The 19,877-nt window shown below is 37.5% G+C and overlaps 2 protein-coding genes across 3 annotated transcripts; both read right to left on the bottom strand.

Annotated features, from left to right (window-relative positions):
• Positions 1 to 6,025: 6,025 nt before the first annotated feature.
• Positions 6,026 to 9,747, bottom strand: LOC309499426 (uncharacterized protein). 2 transcript variants are annotated; one of them, XM_082170676.1, is made up of 3 exons: positions 8,562 to 9,747; positions 8,353 to 8,477; positions 6,828 to 8,232 (listed from the first exon to the last, which is right to left on the bottom strand). In XM_082170676.1, exons 1-2 carry the CDS (start codon positions 9,523 to 9,525, stop codon positions 8,395 to 8,397), a joined length of 1,047 nt encoding a protein of 348 aa, XP_082026802.1. In that variant the 5' UTR covers positions 9,526 to 9,747; the 3' UTR covers positions 6,828 to 8,232; positions 8,353 to 8,394. The 2 variants fall into 2 exon arrangements, with proteins under 2 accessions (XP_082026803.1, XP_082026802.1); XM_082170677.1 differs by lacking the exons at positions 6,828 to 8,232; positions 8,353 to 8,477 and adding an exon at positions 6,026 to 6,312 and having other exon boundaries at positions 9,182 to 9,747.
• Positions 9,748 to 11,713: 1,966 nt separating this feature from the next.
• LOC309499418 (uncharacterized protein) lies at positions 11,714 to 17,407 on the bottom strand. Its single transcript, XM_082170657.1, has 4 exons — positions 16,439 to 17,407; positions 16,029 to 16,187; positions 15,155 to 15,247; positions 11,714 to 12,763 (listed from the first exon to the last, which is right to left on the bottom strand). The coding sequence occupies exons 1-4, from the start codon at positions 17,390 to 17,392 to the stop codon at positions 12,455 to 12,457; spliced, it is 1,515 nt and encodes a 504-aa protein (XP_082026783.1). The 5' UTR covers positions 17,393 to 17,407; the 3' UTR covers positions 11,714 to 12,454.
• Between the last annotated feature and the right edge of the window lie 2,470 nt (positions 17,408 to 19,877).

Below are 19,877 nucleotides of genomic sequence, written 5' to 3'. Positions count from 1 at the left end.
AAGTGAAGAACCCCAAAAGGTTCCTCCAGGCACCTTTTATTTTTACAGTGTACAGCAATAATTGATTGCCACAAACAGCCAACAACTATCAAGCTTCTCATCACTCACAGCCCTAAATACCTTCAGGGGATATAGTGTTTAGCTCAGAAATAAACAGATAAAGCAGAACATGATTTACACTCAGCATTAATTGTGTTTTGAGTTCTAAAAAATACATTTTACAAATTAAAGAAAAGTGCATTAAATGTTTTAACACGTGAAATGTCAAAACTCATTGATCTGCCCTCATTTAGATTTGATAAATATAAATCATTTTGCTTTGTTATAATTTTTAACTTTTTTTATTAAAGTTAACATTTTAAATTATCCACAAACTGAATAATTCAGCTGCATAAGGTTGCAATAGAAAGAAAAATATTTTCAATCTTAGGCCGCTGTCGGTAGCCTAAAAGAGGCCTAGAAATAGGGTTTCGTTCCGACAAACGGGGCACTAATTTTTCTTTTGCTCAATATGTTCAACTTTAATAAAAGGTATCCAAGCAAAAAGTTCTCCACGCATTATCCTGCAGTTAATGAGAAATTGTAATTTATTGGCGCACTATATTGACTGCGTATTGAGACATGTAAAACTGTTGAGCTAGATTTTCAACCAATCAGCATCGAAAATGTAAGTAGGTCACAGCCGAAATCAAGCCAATATCACTACGCACATGTAAACATGGAGGAGGACGTAAGCAGCGCATCTTCATCTGATAGCGGCGATCAAGCTCGATTAACACCCGTAAAGTGTATTCTTCATGTCGGAAAAGATGGCGGGAAAGGTCCGCAACCCTTTACTGAAGTCCGATGGGAAAAAATCAAGCATAGGAATGGCTCAAAACGTCGGACACTACGGAGCTAACCTTAGCTATTGCTAATAAACATGTTGCCCTCCTGGACAAACCGGTCTCTGATGTCCCAACAACTACGGGTTTCACCCGGCCTGCTATCGGTGTTTTATAGACGCTTGACTTGTGTGTATAGCCGCGTTTCCACCGAAATTACCCGGAACAATTTGTACCAGGAACTTTTTTCCCAGGAACTTTTTTTTGCCCCAGACCGGTTGCTTTCTGCGTTTACACCGCTGTCTAAAGTACCAGGAAGGTAAACTGCGCGCAACTGCTCCCCCCAGTCTGCGACGGACAGTAATCAGTTGCGCCACGTACATTTATAATAAGTATGGAGGAGATTCAAACTGTGCTGCAGTTATATGTATTGGTTTAACGAGGTAATTAACAAAACAAAATAGACGAGCACTGATACTAAAGCGTGTTCAGAAAGCTCGTATATATGCGTATAAAATTAGACAACGTATGTTATCAGTTATTGTGAGATGCCTGGGACGAACGCGCCAAAAAAATTCCTCTTTCGCAAATACGCTTAAAAAAAGCCTGAACCACGTCTATCAATCATAAATATTGACAGTCTTGTAAATAGTTGTTTGTTACTAATACTAACCTAACCTTGCAATAGATGACAATGTGTAAACATAATGACTTAATAATAAAAGCTGTGGCAGAAAAGAGACGAGCACTGATAAAGCGTGTTCAGTAAGCTTGTAATGCTAACGTTAGATATAAAATTTGTATGTTATCAGCTATTGCGGACATTGACCGTGAGATGGCTGGGACGAACGCGCAGAAAGTGTCCTCTTCCACAAATACCCTTAATAAAGCCTGAAACTCGTCGCCAGTCCACCAGTTTTTTTTTTTTTTATTAAATTCCATATTTGCAGACAGAAAATACTTACATATTTGCAAAAAAAAAACTTGCATCACAATAAGTGTATTGTGATTGTCAAAACATTTTAGTAACTAAACTGAATTGTATTAGGTTTAGTGACAACATGTTACAATGTTTATATGGTACGATTTCTGGTAAGCTAGGTTTTTTTTGTTTTTGTTTTATTTCTTGAAACAAATTTCACGATTTCAATTCAATTCTTGTGATTTGATTTAATATTGACTCATTTGAATAAATATTAGGTACACAAGATAGGCGTTAATCTTTCTCAAGAAAAAAAAAAAATACATAGGCTACATACAGACAGCCCTATCAGCTGGTAGTATTATTTAAGGTAAAAAATAACTCAGATTAATATAATGCGTTTTTTATTATAATAACAACTTTATTTAATGATATATGTACAAATATAATAAATATGTAATATAGTACACATATTTAGCAAAATACTTTTTCTAGCCAACTAACGTGCCTATATTATGGTCATTAAATGGCTTTCCTGAGGTAAATGTTATGTGACATAATTGTTCTCCAGCTGTTTTATTGACCCCTTTGTTTGATTGATTGATCGATATTATGTATGAAGAATATACATTTCGGTAAGCTGTACTGTTTCTTTCAACATTGTTCATTCGTGTTTATTTACTATTAGCTAGTAGAGATGATCGGGTCACGTGTCGCTAGGGATCAATTACAAACACCAAAACGGTATTTATTGTTTGAATTTCGTAATAAAATTGACAGAATCTGAGAGCTGAGATTTTTTTCATATCATAACTAACCTGCTCTGTCCAGTCTGTCGGTCTCCATGTCCTCTTTGCTTCGCGATTTTTCTGTGCGTGAGAAAATGGATGTGTGTCGTGAGAGCGTGTGAAAAGTGTCAATTGCGTGAGTCTCACGGTGAATGCGTGAGAGTTGGCAGCTCTGTTATTATATTTTGACTTAATTCTATTTGTTATTCAGATTTTACCTCAAATATTACCTTTGAGTTGGAACATGAGAAGTAATTGGGATGTTAATGCTACAGTAGAAGTTTTCTTGATAATCTTATCATGTTTACTGTCCCTAGATAGCAACTTCAGGTATCACACATTTCAAACTGGTTTATTTTGTACTTCAAGTGGTAATTCGGCATTTTTGGGTTTATATGATAAACAGGTTTGAAAGTGCAAAATTCCCTATGTTTTCCCTTTTTTTTTAAATGGGCACCTTTAGCATAATTTTTATAAAAAACTGCAAGGTTGTGTGTAGAGAACTTTTTCCTAAGGAATCTCTATATATTTCTGATGTTAAAAAAGTAGGTAGTGCCCCACTTGGTGGGACGAAACCCTATTTCTAGGCCTCTTTTAGGCTACCGACAGCGGCCTATCTCTCTCTCTCTCTCTCTCTCTCTCTCTCTCTCTCTCTCTCTCTCTCTCTCTCTCTCACACACACACACACTAACCCGACCCCTAAACCTACCCATCACACACATACACACAAGTCAAGCGTCTATAAAACGCCGATAGCAGGCCGGGTGAAACCCGTAGTTGTTGGGACATCAGAGACCGGTTTGTCCAGGAGGGCAACATGTTTATTAGCAATAGCTAACGTTAGCTCCGTAGTGTCCGACGTTTTGAGCCATTCCTATGCTTGATTTTTTTCCCATCGTACTTCAGTAAAGGGTTGCGGACCTTTCCCACCATCTTTTCCGACATGAAGAATACACTTTACGGGTGTTAATCGAGCTTGATCGCCGCTATCAGATGAAGATGCGCTGCTTACGTCCTCCTCCATGTTTACATGTGCATAGTGATATTGGCTTGATTTCGGCTGTGATCTACTTACATTTTCGATGCTGATTGGTTGAAAATCTAGCTCAACAGTTTTACATGTCTCAATACGCAGTCAATATAGTGTGCCAATAAATTACAATTTCTCATTAACTGCAGGATAATGCGTGGAGAACTTTTTGCTTGGATACCTTTTATTAACGTTGAACATATTGAGCAAAAGAAAAATTAGTGCCCCGTTTGTCGGAACGAAACTGAACGATACAGCTCACGTACAGCGGCCTATTTCTTTAAGCCATAAATATTTGATTATTTTGTTTATCATGTATGAAGGAAAAATGTTTAATACTTTTTTTATCAAGACAGTCATCAACCCAGTGGGCACCTTGACGTCAATTTAACATCAATATGACATCAACATTGATGTCAAAATGACGTCACAAAATAGGTCAAATATGAAAGTCATATTGACGTCAAAGTGTCGATGTCAATTTGATGTCGAGATTTTGACCTCTGCTGATGTCATTTTGCCAAACAAAAAGGTGAAATGCATGGCCGTACACTTATTACCAGCTTCACTTAAAACTAACCAGATTTACTTTATTTAATTTCCGGTTTAATGAAATCATATTTTGTATTTTAAAGTCACCATGATGGTGGTTAGCGTTTGCTTTAGTTGTGCTCTTGACCCTTGACTCTTTAATATAAAAATTTTTCTGGCTGCTATAATTGTGTGTTTATAAAGCTCATTTGTTGTAGCTAAAAAAGCCATGAGAAAATGAGATCAGGTGATGTTAGCTGTTTATTGATGATGGTGATGATAGCATCATGCAATTGCCTGAATCCCTGATCTTAATCAGTGTCTAATGCTTTGATTATATAGGACTTGTGGTTTTAATATTGTTTAATTCATAGTAGAAGTCATTTGATTCTACAGCATGTCTAGAAGTTTTATCAAATAATATACTTGGTTTCTAAAAACTATTTAGTGCACAAAAACCTTTCATCTATGGCAGTACTTTGACACACACAGACATCAAGAAACAGCATATGAATCTCAACAATGGTGACAATCAAACAAAATATCCAGATGATCAGATCAACTCCAGCTGCATAATTTATTAAAGCCGCAATGCATGCTGGGAGATATGGGTGAGTTTTGATTGGTGGTACCCAGCATTCACTGCAGCATGAAGCATTTCATTGATTGTCACAATTGTTGAGAGTCATACACTGATTCTTGATGTCTAAGTAATAATGTAGAGGAAAAAGTTTAATGCACTAAATGTTTTTAAAAACCTTTATATTATTTGATAAACATCACTGCTCTCATGCTGTAAAATTAAACGGCTTCTATTAGAAAACAACATAAAAAACACAAGTCTTCAAAACATTAGACACTGATTAAGATCAGGGATTCAGGCAAGTACATGATGATATCATCACCATCATCAATAAACAGCCATCATCACTTGATCTAATTTTCTCATGGCTTTTTTAGTTATAACAAATGTTCTTTATAAACACACAATTATAGCAGCCAGAGAAATATTTCATATTAAAGAGGCAAGGGTCAAGAGCACAACTAAAGCAAACGCTAACCACCATCATGGTGACTTTAAAATGCAAAATATGATTTCATTAAACCGGAAATTAAATAAAGTAAATCTGGTTAGTTTTAAGTGAAGCTGGTAATAAGTGTACGGCCATGCATGTCACCTTTTTGTTTGGCAAAATGACATCAGCAGCTCTAGGTCAAAATCTTGACATCAAATTGACATCGAAACTTTGACGTCAATATGACTTTCATTTTTGACCTATTTCGTGACGTCATTTTGACATCAAGGTGCCCGCTGGGAAGACATCCAAAGTTTGCTTATATTGGTCGTGTTCCATACAAGGTCCTGAATTATGACACTTGGCTGCAGTGACCCCATTCAAAAGACTCCTGTCCTGAGACGTGAAAAGCGTCTAAACCGGACACCCACATTCCTCTATCTGGTTTCCGCTGTCAAAGCTACATTTATTTCTGACCATGCCAACTGCTAACATGGACCATAAGGATTCCAAACAAACAGCTGCAAGCTTAGATCAGCACCAACTAATTACCTGGCATAATTAGTTAACTGCAGTCTTGAGCTTTGTATATTTGTTTATTATATTTTATTTCAAATAAATTATTAATAGCAACACATGTTATGATAAATTAGGTCTGAGGCCTTCATAAATTCCCTTTCTTGATAACCAACCTAAAGCTAACGTATAGTTTAATTTAATGGTAGCTTTTTTTGTGTGTGTATTTGTGGCGGGTGACACGAGGGCAGTAAGGGGGGGTTTCTTAAAGAATTATAATTAATAAGATTGTATCATTCACACTCCGACTACGCCACTCTGGGAATTTCACCCAAAGAATTAGGATAAGCCCCAACAAAAGGCACACACAGGTTCGTATCACCTAATAGAGTCAGAGACATGGGTCATCATACAAAAATAACTTTTATTGACAATTCTTAAAAGAGAACAGTATAAAAAGGATATGAGGCACTTTGTTCAAATTCATTGAACCCCTAAAGGTTTAGGACCAGGTCAAGGCAGGGACGAGAGGCACAGAGGCAGAGAGTCGTAGCATGCCAACCGCAGATGCAGGACCACTGCACTTCACTGTGCGCACACACACAGGTGTTAATACCAAGCACTGCACACGGTGAGAAAGACACCGTCACCCAAATAAGAATCCTCTGCCCCTGGTGCTCAGGCCCTGCTAACACACACAAAAGATATACATCAAATACAGAAATAATCAAATACAGAAAATCACTTTGATAGCTGGAAGGATTATTAACGCTCAAATCAAAGTAACCAAAATAATATTACAACTAATAAATTGAAAAACAGTTGGTTGAAACTAAACCCGAATGTCAACGGCAGCAAAATATATAAAGAAATCAATAAAGGAAACAAACCAAACTTCAGTCAATTATTAATCAAACAAACAAGTCAAGCAATTTGGCGCAAGATAAAGCAAGTTAAAGAAATTAACTATTATTTCAGAAGATAATTACAGAATAGATAATTGAACTTTAGAAGCAAAATCAAATACAAATGAAAGCAGGAAGAAAGAATCAAAATAAATTAGAATGAGAGAAGAGCAAGAATTGCAGTTCAGATTTTAACACCAATCTTTGTAGCTAATATCAGTTCAAAGAAAAATGAAAACTACATAAAAGCCAAAAAGAAACAAAAAATCAACTGAAGTCCCAAACCAGATAGCAAATAGTAATTGAAACGATGTTAATTCAACATCCCGCTGTCAACGATAAAGTCATTGAATCAACGTCGAACTCTGATGTTGATTCTTCATCATGTTGCACCCTCTATTATCATTGAAACAACGTTTAAATCATACCTAGAGATCAGCAGTATTTCAATGGTATTTCGATTACAATGGATATTGAAACAATGTTGAAATCCCAGCATATCAACAAAACTTCAATGGTGTTTTAGTATACCACAGGTTTAATCTGAAGGTCTGTAATTTTAATATAATATTAAAAACATTATTATTAGGCTATAATCCTGCTTTATCGACAGCCAGGATGGGCTAGCAAAATATAGAAAATAGAAACTATACCTTTAGGCTATAACCTAGACTAGCACAAATGACACCACACGCATTCTTTAAAAATTAAACAATCATTTTTATTGTATTATTTCTTTTTTTTTTTTTCTTCTAACGTGCTAACTCCTGCTGCGTCTGTCTTCCAGCTCCTCCCGCTCGGTCTGGGGCGTAGCGCAGCCACTTCTGTACAGCTTGAGCGAAGTCATAGGTGTTTGCCGTTGTAAGACGTTGAGTCAAGGCATCTAGAATACAAGTAAAAGTATGCTACTGTGATTTAGTCAATGATTTGTTCAATCAAGCTGTCGCCAAGGATTGGGAGCAGAACATGGCACGAACACAGTAGCCTACACATAGGAAAGTCAAATACACACACACGCTACACACACAGGGGTGGACACAGCCACCCACACACGAAGGGTCACACACGGGGTAGAATTAAAAGGGTAATCACGCTACACTAAAACACGTACATAAACAGTAAATAAGGCATAACACACACGAAACAACCCCAAAGTTCTCCCAGAATCCCAGCATGCATCAGCGTCAGAGCCGTAGTGCATAGGCACCGACGTTACAGTACATTTCAGTTTAACATTAGCCTATGCCTGTGAATGATATAGGCTAAACTTGATAACCTAGCCATGCAGCCTAGAAATGTAGAAAAAAGTGTGTGCCTTCCTCTCTCATCTTGCCATCTCATAGTTAGGTAAATCATTTTATATGGGCAAATGGGAAAAATGGCTCCTTTAAAACAAATGCCAGATGTGTAAAGGTCAAATTATCACATTCACGAGGTGTTGCACAGAAGGAAAAAATTAAATGCAAAAAATAATCAAATTTGCCTAGACATGAACAAATATGACAGGTAGATTTGAACAAGATTGCAGAAAACTACTTGTTGACAGTTGTGTATCATCCATGAATGCAGTTCCTCTTTGTCCCATCAGCGAGCAGGTAGTAGTAGTCTTTGAGTTTATTGTCATATCAGCATCACCGGCAGCGAGCAGGTACGCTGTGTGGTCTCTTCAATGCAATCAAGGTGTTCTTGTATGCTGGTCCCTGCCAAAGACAAAAATAACACAAAGTCAGCTCTCCAATTGGCCGTCTTTATATTAGTTTTCCACAATACAATCAACCCAAATGGCAATATTTTTAGGCAGACAATAGGTCCAAATTTACCTTTTTGAAGACAAGGTGTTGTTCAGCTTGATATGAGGACATCTATCCAGGTCTCTTGCAGCCTTGTGGTGATGGTAGAATCAAATCAAGGAGGAGACGAATCGATGCAAGATCGCTGCCCCACTCTAAATAACAGATGTGACAACTTAAGCAAAAAATGCATGAACGCGTATAGATAATCTTATTCTGTAATTCTGTAATTTACTCACCCTCATGTCGTTCCAAAACCTGCAAGACTTTCTTTCGTCTTTGAAACACAAATGAAGATATTTTTGATGAAATCTGAGAGCTTCCTGTCCCTCCACTGACAGCTACGCAACTACCACTTTGACGCTTCAAAAAGTTCATCTTAAAATTAAGGCACACTTTAGCAAAGTGATTATCAGTTCCACAGAGTCTGCAACTTTTGCCGTATGCTGGACAATGATCCCTGCCTCTTGAATGCACATTACCACAGTATCGGCATGTCTTGTTTGTGTCTAAGAGTCTTGGTGAATTACTCTGCTTCCGCTGGTTAGGCTTGAATGGTTTCCTAGCAACAGCGTGAACCGTTTCGGCTGGAGGCATGCACGCGGTATCCATCGCTCTCATATGCATAGCGGTGTGTTCAGCTGTGCGACACATCTCAATGGCTGTGAGCAGTGTTAATGTCTTTTCACTTAACAACCTGCGTCTGGTCCCTTCATTTGTAATGCCCAGTACGATTTTGTCACGAATCATTTCATCCTTCAATCCACCATAATCACAAGTTGCAGCTTTTTCTCTCAATCTGGTCACAAAATTGTCTATGGATTCCCCTTCCTCCTGTTTACAACAGCCGAACACATACCTCTCATAAATTACATTCCAGGCAGGCTTGAAGTATGCATCCAATGCATCTAGGATGGTTTTAATGTCTCTCTGTTGCGCGTCTGTGAGATTCAAATTGTGCCGGTAAACATGTCTGCATTCAGATCCCATCATACTTCTCAACGTGGCAGCTTGTACCTCCCTGCTCTTTTCAGCCAGGCCCGTGACCAGCGCATAATCCTCGAACTCTGCTCTGAATAAGTCCCAGTTAGCGCTCCAGTCTCCGTTCATGTTCATCGGTGTCGGCGGAGGTATGTTAGCCGCGATGTGGGCTGGTACGCCGCCGGACGGGCGAGGCGCGGCCGCAGCATTATCAGCGTCCATAATCGAAGAAATGGTCGGAATCAGCAGTTACAGCGTGAACTTAAGGACGAACACGCTAGGCATCTTCTGACACCATGTTTATGCAGCTGTATAGTAATAAAATAAGAGGCAGACAAGCGAGTGTAGCTCAACAACTGTATTCACTACAGAATAGCCGGAGAACGACCAGCCAGGAGCAATCGACTGCCGATCGCATGATTCATTACATTCCGTAACAGAAACTGTTCAAGCTACAACCACTAAACTCAGACTAAACCTTCAAACTGTTCTGACTCGTGTTGCCTTATCTATTTAGACTGATCTGACTTACTGTTTTCCTAAAATTGCTGAAACAAACTGGGACAAATCCCTCTTAGACTTTCATTGTGGAATGTTCAAATTGAGCCAAGACTATTCAAACTTCAACTGCCTAAATTCAAATTTTGACAGTTGGAGAGGCTCATTCGACTCCATTAGCTGTCATTCTATCTAATATTTCTAAACTGAAAACCTTCAAACTTCATTCTTTTAAAACTTCTCCAAACTTTGGTACAAACTATCTTTCTTTCTGTCTTTCACTCTTTCTTTCTTTCTAACTTATCTATGTATCTATCTATACACTACTTTAAACTTCAAGCTTTCTTTCTTTCTTTCTTTCTTTCTTTCTTTGTTCCTAACTTATCTTTCTTACTTTCTTTCTAACTTATCAATCAATCTATCAATCTATCTGTCTTTTTGAATAATCATTCTTTCTTTCTTTCTTTCTTTCTTTCTTTCTTTCTTTCTTTCTTTCTTTCTTTCTTTCTTTCTTTCTTTCTTTCTTTCTTTCTTTCTTTCTTTCTTTCTTTCTTATCTTTCTTTCATTCTAACTTATCAATCAATCAATCAATCAATCAATCTACACTGTAAAAAATTTAAAGTTGTCTCAACTTATTATTATTTAGTAACTAGTTCCACAGAAATTTTACGTTCACTCAATTTCTCTCTTTAAAGTGTTGCTTCAATTATTATTTTTTAGTTGGCCCAAACTTGACTCCAAATTAAAAAGGTATGTTTGCTCAACTAGTTTTATAGTTCATTCAACTAAAATGTTTTAGTTGGCCCAAACTTGACTCCAACTTAAAAAAGTATGTTTGCCCCAACTAGTTTTAAAGTTCATTCAACTAAAATGTTTTAATCAGAATTTATTATTTGGGCTTAGCTAAAAAGTTCTGTACTACATTTTATACTGAGGTAAACAAAATTATTTTCTGGTGTGTTTAAAAACAGATAAAAACACAAATGAAAACACATTAGCCTTTATTTCACAACAATCTACACAAACTAAACATACAGGCTAAAGTTCAGTTGACAAACATTGAATTCAATACTGCCAATTTAATTTTAAACATTTATGGAACTAAAAAACATTTACTAGAGAACAATAAAGCACATTTTAAACTGTAGTAAAAACTACAAACACTAATTAATACATAAAATAATTTGTGTGGTCAAGTTGATTAATCACATTCAAGATAAAAGTTTGTTTACGAGTGTGTGTGTGTGTGTATATATATATATATATATATATCTATCACATTATATGTGTGCGCATATGGGTATATGTAAGGACATCTGCCTTTATAAGCACATGAACTTTAATGACATCCCATTCTTTATCCGTAGGGTTTAATATAGAGTTGGCCCACCCTTTGCCACTATGACAGCTTCAACTCTTCTGGGAAGGCTTTCCACAAGGTGTAAGAGTGTGTTTATGGAAATTCTAACCATTCTTTTAGAAGAGCATTAGTGAGGTCAGGCACTGATGTTGGACGAGAAGGCCTGGATCGCAGTCTCTGCTCTAATACATCCCAAAGGTGTTCTATAGGGTTGAGGTCAGGACTCTGTGCAGGCCAGTCAAGTTCCTCCACACCAAACTCCTCATCCATGTCTTTATGGACCTGCTTTGTGCACGGGTGCGCAGTCATGTTGGAACAGGAAGGGGCCATCCCCAAACTGTTCCCACAAGCAGGTACATAAAGACATGGATGAGGAGTTTGGTGTGGAGGAACTTGACTGGCCTGCACAGAGTCCTGACCTCAACCCCATAGAACACCTTTTGGGATGTATTAGAGCAGAGACTGCGATCCAGGCCTTCTCGTCCAACATCAGTGCCTGACCTCACTAATGCTCTTCTAAAAGAATGGTCAAAATGGTCAAAATTTCTAAACACACTCTTACACCTTGTGGAAAGCCTTCCCAGAAGAGTTGAAGATGTTATAGTGGCAAAGGGTGGGCCAACTCCATATTAAGCCCTACAGATAAAGAATGGGATGTCATTAACGTTTGGCAATATACAGTAGTTTGTGTGATATATATATATATATATTATATATATATTATATATATATATATACATACACACACACACACACAATATACAAACTTTTATGTTAGATGGGATTAATCATGATTAATTGATTTGACCACTAATAACAATACAACAACAACAACATAATAACTGGTAACAAAATGATGTCAGAGATATTTCATAAGTATAAAAAGTATTAAAAAACAACAACTGAATATTTGGCATCATAACACTCAGAGTTGTGCAGGGGTGATGTCAAAACCCGATAGTCTGATTCGACACTGGTTCCTTGTTTATTAGTGAAATAAGCTCAGTGGTAAACACAATTTGACAATACTTGAATTCTGCAATGTAAACTACACACTCATACACCCCAAACGTTTTTTTTTTTTATCATTGTAGAATAAAACATCTAAAGATCATCAACTTGTTTACCACAAACCTTATTTCACTAACAAATTGAAAAAGCCTAATATTATTATTATTATTTTTAAGAAGCATAGGAATATTTTGAGGGAACCAGTGGCAAATTAGTCTTCTGGGTTTTTACGTCATCCCTATACCACCTCTGACCTCTAAACAAGATCTTTTCTTTTTTTTTTACACCTGCAACAGTTTGGTTCTCAGTGACTGAATTCGAGCGGAACACTTCTCACTGTCGAGACCCAGAAATACTTTTTGCACTGCTTCAAAAAGGTACTTCCACTGTTTGGGATAATCAATATATAGAGTGTAGAACAGTCCAAAAAGCACTCCAAAGGCAGTTGGTACATCTGAAACGTTTAGTAGAACTTCTTCCTCCACCACTACAGCGACATCCACCACTGAATCCAGGCCTCCAGCATCAATGACTGTCTCAAGGAGACCAATTTGCATCCCTCTGGTCTGCCTCTCCACATCATTGCCTCTCTGGTTTGAACCACATAAGATAGATGAATAAATTGGAGGGAAAAAGATAATTGTTATATGTGATAATAAAAACAACTGTTCATCAAAACTACTTGAACTTAATTTTCAACCGCTAAATGTAAAAACACGCGCCAAACATGTCAGTCTCTAATAACGTCATTTATTTAATTCACGAAAAAAGCATTCCGTAAAACAAGTATTTTATGAAGTAAATGCTTTGTGCATAAAACAAATTTACCACTTTATTAATCTCCAATGCGCAACGTCTGCTCAACACACATGTGCTTTCGTCAGTAGTGTTGGGAGATTAGTAATTACTTTAATGTATTTACTACCTGTCTGGATACTAATTTGTGTTCCGAAGATGAACAAAAGTCTTACAGGTTTTTAACAGCACGAGGGTGAGTAAATAACAGAATGTGTCATTTTTGGCTGAAATAACCCTCTGAAGTGACAGCAGCCTAATAAACATGCTGCAGTCCGTATTATTAATGTTTTAGTAATGAGTAATCTATTTCATTTATATAGTGAATACTGTGCAGTGTAATTTTTACATTCGATTATATTTCCTACCTGAATATTATTGTTAGACATACCTGGAAACTTTAAAGCACTGTTTTCAAGAAGGTTACACAGGCAAAAACATTGAAAACCTCTTGAAGACTGTTCAAGTTAATATAAATTAAAAGTAATTTTTTCTTTTGATAGCTTTAAATTATACTTTAATGTTGAATGACTATAATTAATGGATAAATCAATTTAATAAATATAGCATCTTTTTACTAAGTACTATGAATGAAGGCCAATATCACGGATATCTCCATTAAATAGCCGCGTTTCCACTGTCACTTCCGGGGCTTGATCGGGCCTCGCTGGGGCTTCCTCGGGGCCAACAGCCAAAGCGGGCCAGCTCAGGCTAGAGTGGTTACGTACAGAGGCGGGTTTACATGAGTCTGGAGACGGCAGCGCCGGATGATTCTGTCAGCATTAAAAACGTATAAAATAATTTACCACAAAACTCACTTTCATGTTTGAATGCCTTCTGTTTGTGATCCGATGTGGATTTTGATCACCGTATAAGGTAGAAATATTTATACGCGATGCAAAATGCACGCTAACCAGTAAACATGGTAAATATGAATGCTTGAAGAAATCAGACAAATCATAAAGGCTATCACAATTATGTTTTTTTTGGTTTTATTTTATCTGTCAGTAGCCTACGTCTTGTCTCTTTATAGCCTACCAGACTATCATAAAATAAAGCAACTTTTTTTTTCGGGAACTTTCTCTGTTTCTATGACTGAAAATATAACTGTAGCCTACTGGGGGAGAGAGCTCCTGACCTCAGGTCGTAGGCTATTTTTGGTGGCATATTTGTAGACATTTTCATTCTTTCTAAAAGCCCTAACTACCAAATAAACAGAAACAGACGCGACTGAATAAGTGTGTGTCCTCTTTCTAATGTGAAATAGACCTAACAGTAGGCTAAACCACTTATTTATGTGTGACTAATATGCAATTTTGACACAAATGAATGTTTAGCCTACCTGTGGTAAAACATAGATGCCTAGGTTTTTAATATTCAAGTAAACAACAAAAATGCCAGCAAACGGTCGCTTTTATCACGTTTATTTTGCGATCACGCTGTTTCCAGTGATTTCTTTCCGATTAGTTTTCTGACAAACTTCCATTTGTTGGTGAAATGATGTGTTTATGTGTCATTGCTCCAAAGAGGCGTGTTAAGGGCGTGTTTTAGTGAAGCGCTGTGGAGCTGGCCCGACAGTGGAAACGAAGCAGATTTTGGGCCCGGTGCTACTGGCCCGAGGCTATTAGCCCGGCACGGCCCGTTTAAAGCCCTGGCTCGCACTGGCCCGACAGTGGAAACGCGGCTAATGAGTCAGTAAAGACCAGCGAGTCATTTCTCTTTTTTTGTCCTTTTGTTCAATGACTGACTGCAGCAGGTTTATTAGGCTGCTGTCAGTTTACATGACCCTGATCTGACAAACATCCTATTTTTTCCCAACCCTATACAATCATTTAAGAGTTTTTAAATAATTTAAGACTTTACAAGGTCGCTCACCAAATATGGGCGTTCAGAACATTGTGTTTTTTGTCCTTTTAAGCATGAAAGAGAACTCAATGTGCTATTGGCATTGCTGTCTAAAGTGGCTTTCTGTGTGCTCATGTCAGATGTTCACAGGGAGACATTCAGGACACCAGCAACAAATTTATCTTTTGCATCTTATCGCGCTTGATAGTGTGATCATATATCCTACTATAACGCTAGTCAAAGGATGACAGGAAAGAATCGATGCAGCATTAATTGCGTTAAAGACGTTTAACATGTTAAAAATCTCTCAAGTAGCAGTTTTGTTTTGAATTTTTACTTACCTGAATCGTTTTTACTATTGGTATATTTTCTCTGAGATAAAACTGAAGACCTCTGAGTGCTGCTGACCTTCGGTGCATTGCTATGTCTGTGGTCTGCATTCAAAAAACATAGGTTACATTAATTTTTACAAATGACTTCATTTTATAACAGCAACTAGAATGTACAGTGGTCAGGAGGCAATAGAGCCACATCTTATTAACTCACAAGAATATGACATAACCAACATATGATGCATCATATGCTGTGTTTTCATTTTTCTTTAGTGTGTTATGTACTGTATGTACTGTAGCGGTTTGTGCATAATATCTGCAAAGTTACAAAGCTTTGTGTAACGTTACCGAAAATACATAAGAGTATCCGATTGATCGGCTTTGCATTTTCAGAATCCAACTCATCTGGTAAAACTGACATCATTACTGTCTTTGTAATTGCTTTGGAAGCTGAAGCTTGTGATTTTGGTAAGGGGCATGACATTTCCAAAACACGCTTGAGGTGTTCGGCCAATCACAACGCACTGGATCAGCGGGCCAATCAGAGCACACACTGTAGGCTTGTTCGACTTGAACGACTTGTTCGCTGCACAGACCGATCGGTAAATTACATCAAAGTACTGCGAGATCGATTATTAGAGACCAGACGGCTCCACGGTACTTTGATGTCATAAACTGATTGGTCTGTGCAGCGCCAGTTCAAGTCGAACAAGCCGTAGAAATTTACGCCTTTTTGAAAGATGGGGCATGGATATAATTTATCATGATAATTATCGATAATAACTGACAATTTTTATTGTGTTATTTTTTAGCAATATTGCACAGCCTTACACACAAATATTTAGTAAATGCAACATGTGATATTATCAGTGTGATAATTTACCTGCTCATCTAGGCTTGTTAGCACAGCTTTCAACTCATCTTCATTATCGCCTCTTCTGGAACGATACATCGCAATCAAACCTTTGGCATTGACTTCCAGGGATTTGTGGAAAGTTGAGTTCAGCTCAACACCAGTGATTCTTTTAAATTCTGCATAGACCTGGAAAACAAAATTTGATAACACAAGTAAACATTAAGGACAATGTGCAGATTTGTAGTTCTGTGTTTTGAAACAACTTTGCATGTTCTTTGTTTGACTTCACACCATTTTACATTGGACCGTATTTGTTCATATATGCCTAAAAAGAGAACCAAAGATTTTTTTTAACCACCTTCTAAAACAAATGCTCCAAATGAGCCAAGTGTGAAAACTGCCTTAAAATAGGTTAACTTAATACTTGCTAAACGTACTTGTTGTTCCAAGAAAAGTGCTGGCCATCTTAGTCTGATCGTAGTGACAGGTGGTTGATCAGAAATCACCTCGCGTCTTCTTAGGGAGAAGGTCAGGTCCATTTTGGCATCGACTTGGGTTAGATTTACATTCTTCTTCTTGAGTTCTTCTTCAAGCCACATTCTCTCCCCCTCCAGTGCTGCTTCATCAAGTCCAGTTGGGAAATCAGGAAGAAAGTTGATTTCTGCCCTTTTCGGTTTTTTGAGTGTTCCACCTTGTTTACCTCTTTGTCTCTTGTTGATCTGTACTTCACTACAGCCTGTAGAGCGCAGTTTCTGTCGATAATTAGCCATTTTGAACTTTAAACTCACTTTCCATCCCTGCCATCCAGTACCAGGCCCTGGTTCACTGAGGCATGAATGCTTCACGACTAAAGCTTTAGCAACTTTCTCGTACTCATTATCACTAGGGTATGCTGAAAAGGTATACATGGACTCTGCCAACTTTTCCAGGATGTCAATTTTCATTTCGCGAGTTACTTTTAGAGGTTTTTCACTTTTTCCATATTCTTCATTTCCTTTTCTTAGCCTTAGTTCAAGCTCATAGGAAAAGGTAGGTATAGTAAAGTTGGCTGGCCATGGACTTGAACGTTGACACTGGCTGAAGGAGGCTGTGGACCCAGAAGACATGCTTGCAGTGTCCAAGGTGAAATCAGATACAGTGTCATCTTGAACTGACGTTAACTCAATCTCCCAAAACACTTTAAGAGTGACTTTGTCATCAGGCAGGTAACTAATGTCATTCAGATTACAGAGTTGATTGTCAAATGCAGGGTCTTCAAATTGAAGTGTGATGCCACGTGTAATTTCAAGTTTTTGACAGATGATATCCTTCAGCTCTTCCAGTGATGATGGCTTTCCAGGAAGGTCAAGCCTGTGAATGTTTTCTGGGCCCAGTATAACACGAAGCAACATGGTTCTAAAGGATACCTGTACAGAAATATAAGAGACAGTAACAGAATGAAATCAATCAGATCATCATATAGTTATATAAAGTATTAGTGTTTGTAAGTCTGCACATTACTTACTAGCAATGAATATACCTCTTGAGACACACCAGATGCTTTCCTCCAACTTTGTACACTGTAAGAGGGTAGAAATCATTAAGTTCTTTGAGAAGCTTTACGTGTAGTTCTCCAAAGGCACTTCCAACAACTTCGTAAGCACGAAGATGCTCAATGTACCATGAAGCCAGGCTTTTCAGGATCAACGAAACCTCACCATCAGTGATCAAAATATTCTGGATGATGCTGAACTCTGGTAATCCTGAACATGAACCAACAGAGACAGCCATACCCTTTGTGTAAGTTGTTCCATGAACAGTTACTGCTGTAGCAAAAGAAAGAGTGTTCCGACACCCAAGCTTTCTTTCAATGGCAGTCTTCAGGTTTGGTTCAAGTGAAGCTGCTCTGATGGTTTTGACCTTGCTGACTTGTAGCACTGGTTTAAAAAAACTAGATGACTCTAGGACATATGCCAGCATCAGTTGATGTCGATTTGCTAAAGTTTTCAGGATATTTTTGGTATTCTTGCTGTCACGAACGATCCTTTTAAAAAAACTATGTTTTGATTCAAATCTCATAGTCCACATGTCAAGCAAGGGCCCAAAGCAGCGGATAAGATGAGTGTAATGCTCAACAAAGTGGTGCTTGGGTTTAAGCTTTTCATTTGGAAAAACCTCTTTGAACAACTGCCTATGATCAGAAATTTTTGAGTCCAAATAGCACAGTGAATCTTCTGAAAAAGTTGGTGAGGTTACAAGCTCAACTATGTCCTTAAGGTCCATTAAAACTTGCCATGCCTTTTGTTCTTCAGGTACTAGGCTGCCTATCATAAACGGAAGAAGTCTCAACAACGTCCAATTCTCATGGCCGTTACCACCAATACTTTTCTTTTTGTCAGATGCAAATGTTTTTGGAATTTTTTGTGGCTTATTTACCTTATCAGTATGGTCATATGGAAATAACTCAATGATGTTGTTAAGCTGGTCCAATGTGAGAATCTTTTCAGAAATCAGCTTCCGCAAACAGAGAGCAATTTCAAAAGGGACAATCCCTTCAAAAAAATCATGGAGTAAATCCGGAGGGAATCCAGTTACTGGATGAAAATAAGACAGGTGATCTCGCAAAACACAGCCTCGCTTCACACCATTAACATCTGTCAATTTTTCATTAGATTTTAGCTGCTCCAAATTGGAATCATGCAATTCTGGTGTCCTTAATTGAAAGTTTCCTTCTTGTACTTCAGTTGTTTGAATCTCACTCTTAGAGGCTAGACAAAACCGACAGAATTTATCCACCAGAAAGTTTTCATAAAACCCTGCCAGACCATGGGCACCAAGATTATCAGCTGAAACGACAAAAATGGTTCCTTTGATTTTTTCACCCAGCTGCTCTACAAAAATGCCTTCTCTCTCAAGAATCTTTAAATCATTGAGCAGAGGACCAAAGAATCTCTCATAACCAAATTCTTTGACATTGTCACTTTTTCCCAGAAGGGCCAACTGAATGGAATCAAGGTTTGACCGAAAATGTGGTGGCCAATTGAGTATAACCCAGTAAACAGCTGTTATCTTGTTTTTTTTACGCGAAGTACCCAGTGGGTTGGCAGTTTCAAAATCATCAATGTACAAGCCTAGGCTCAAATGCAAATCTTCATTTTGAAAAAGTTTGTTTCCTTTATAATAGTGTCCATCTCTGAATGAAGTATATAATCCAGTTGTTTCCGTTGAAGAATTGAAAGTGTTTTCAAAAACTTCGGATCGGCTCAATAAAGTATTTAAAAGTTTTAAAATAGGAACATAGACAAATGACTTTTTGTTTGGTCTTTCAAAAACGTATTCCACGGGTTCAACTACAGTAAAGTTGTTTTTGAAATATGCTAATCATTTGTGGTGTGTTGCCAGTGACCCTTTTCCACTAGTGACAAGTAAAGGGTTAGATTTATGTATGACTTCAGATATTTCTGAAATTACAGTTTCATTAACAGTACAATTGTTTCTTTGCAAAATGTCCTTAATAAGACTAACTGTATGCAAGCTTGAAAAAGACAGTAAATCGTTAAGATTTTCAATTATTACCTGAATGGCATTAGTGGATAAATGAAGAACTGTTTGCATACACAGTAATAGTGCTGCAACTTTGTGTTCCAATGACGTATTACAATCTAAAGAATCATTCTCGCTAGTGGTGTTCACAAGTGGAGCATTAGTTTCCTCAATATCCTCACTCCCCTCTTCAGTTACAAATTGTTCGCAATGCGTTAAAACAGATTCTTTTAAATCCTGTGGAGTTCGTCTACTATGTTTGCGATTTCTGTGCGTTTTAAAAGTTGACAATATATTTGTTTCAAATGTACAGTTTGCAAAAGGGCATGCTATAGTCTCATGTTGTTTTAGATG

The sequence above is a fragment of the Leuciscus leuciscus genome (genome assembly GCF_965113295.1).
Source record: "Leuciscus leuciscus genome assembly, chromosome: 5".
NCBI lineage: Eukaryota > Metazoa > Chordata > Actinopteri > Cypriniformes > Leuciscidae > Leuciscus > Leuciscus leuciscus.
This window is presented reverse-complemented; position numbering and strand designations above follow the sequence as displayed.

What these genes read in the sequence shown, in the direction of transcription:
- LOC309499426 (XM_082170676.1), bottom strand. Translation starts at nt 9,525, where the DNA reads ATGGACGCTGATAATGCTGCGGCCGCGCCTCGCCCGTCCGGCGGCGTA. An exon ending in GGTTTTGGAACGACATGAGG is followed by an intron (nt 8,478 to 8,561) that starts GTGAGTAAATTA and finishes TCTGTTATTTAG; the next exon opens with AGTGGGGCAGCGATCTTGCA.
- LOC309499418 (XM_082170657.1), bottom strand. Translation starts at nt 17,392, where the DNA reads ATGTTGCTTCGTGTTATACTGGGCCCAGAAAACATTCACAGGCTTGAC. An exon ending in CACTTTTCTTGGAACAACAA is followed by an intron (nt 16,188 to 16,438) that starts GTACGTTTAGCA and finishes TTTGTTTTCCAG; the next exon opens with GTCTATGCAGAATTTAAAAG. An exon ending in CAATAGTAAAAACGATTCAG is followed by an intron (nt 12,764 to 15,154) that starts GTAAGTAAAAAT and finishes GGTTCAAACCAG; the next exon opens with AGAGGCAATGATGTGGAGAG.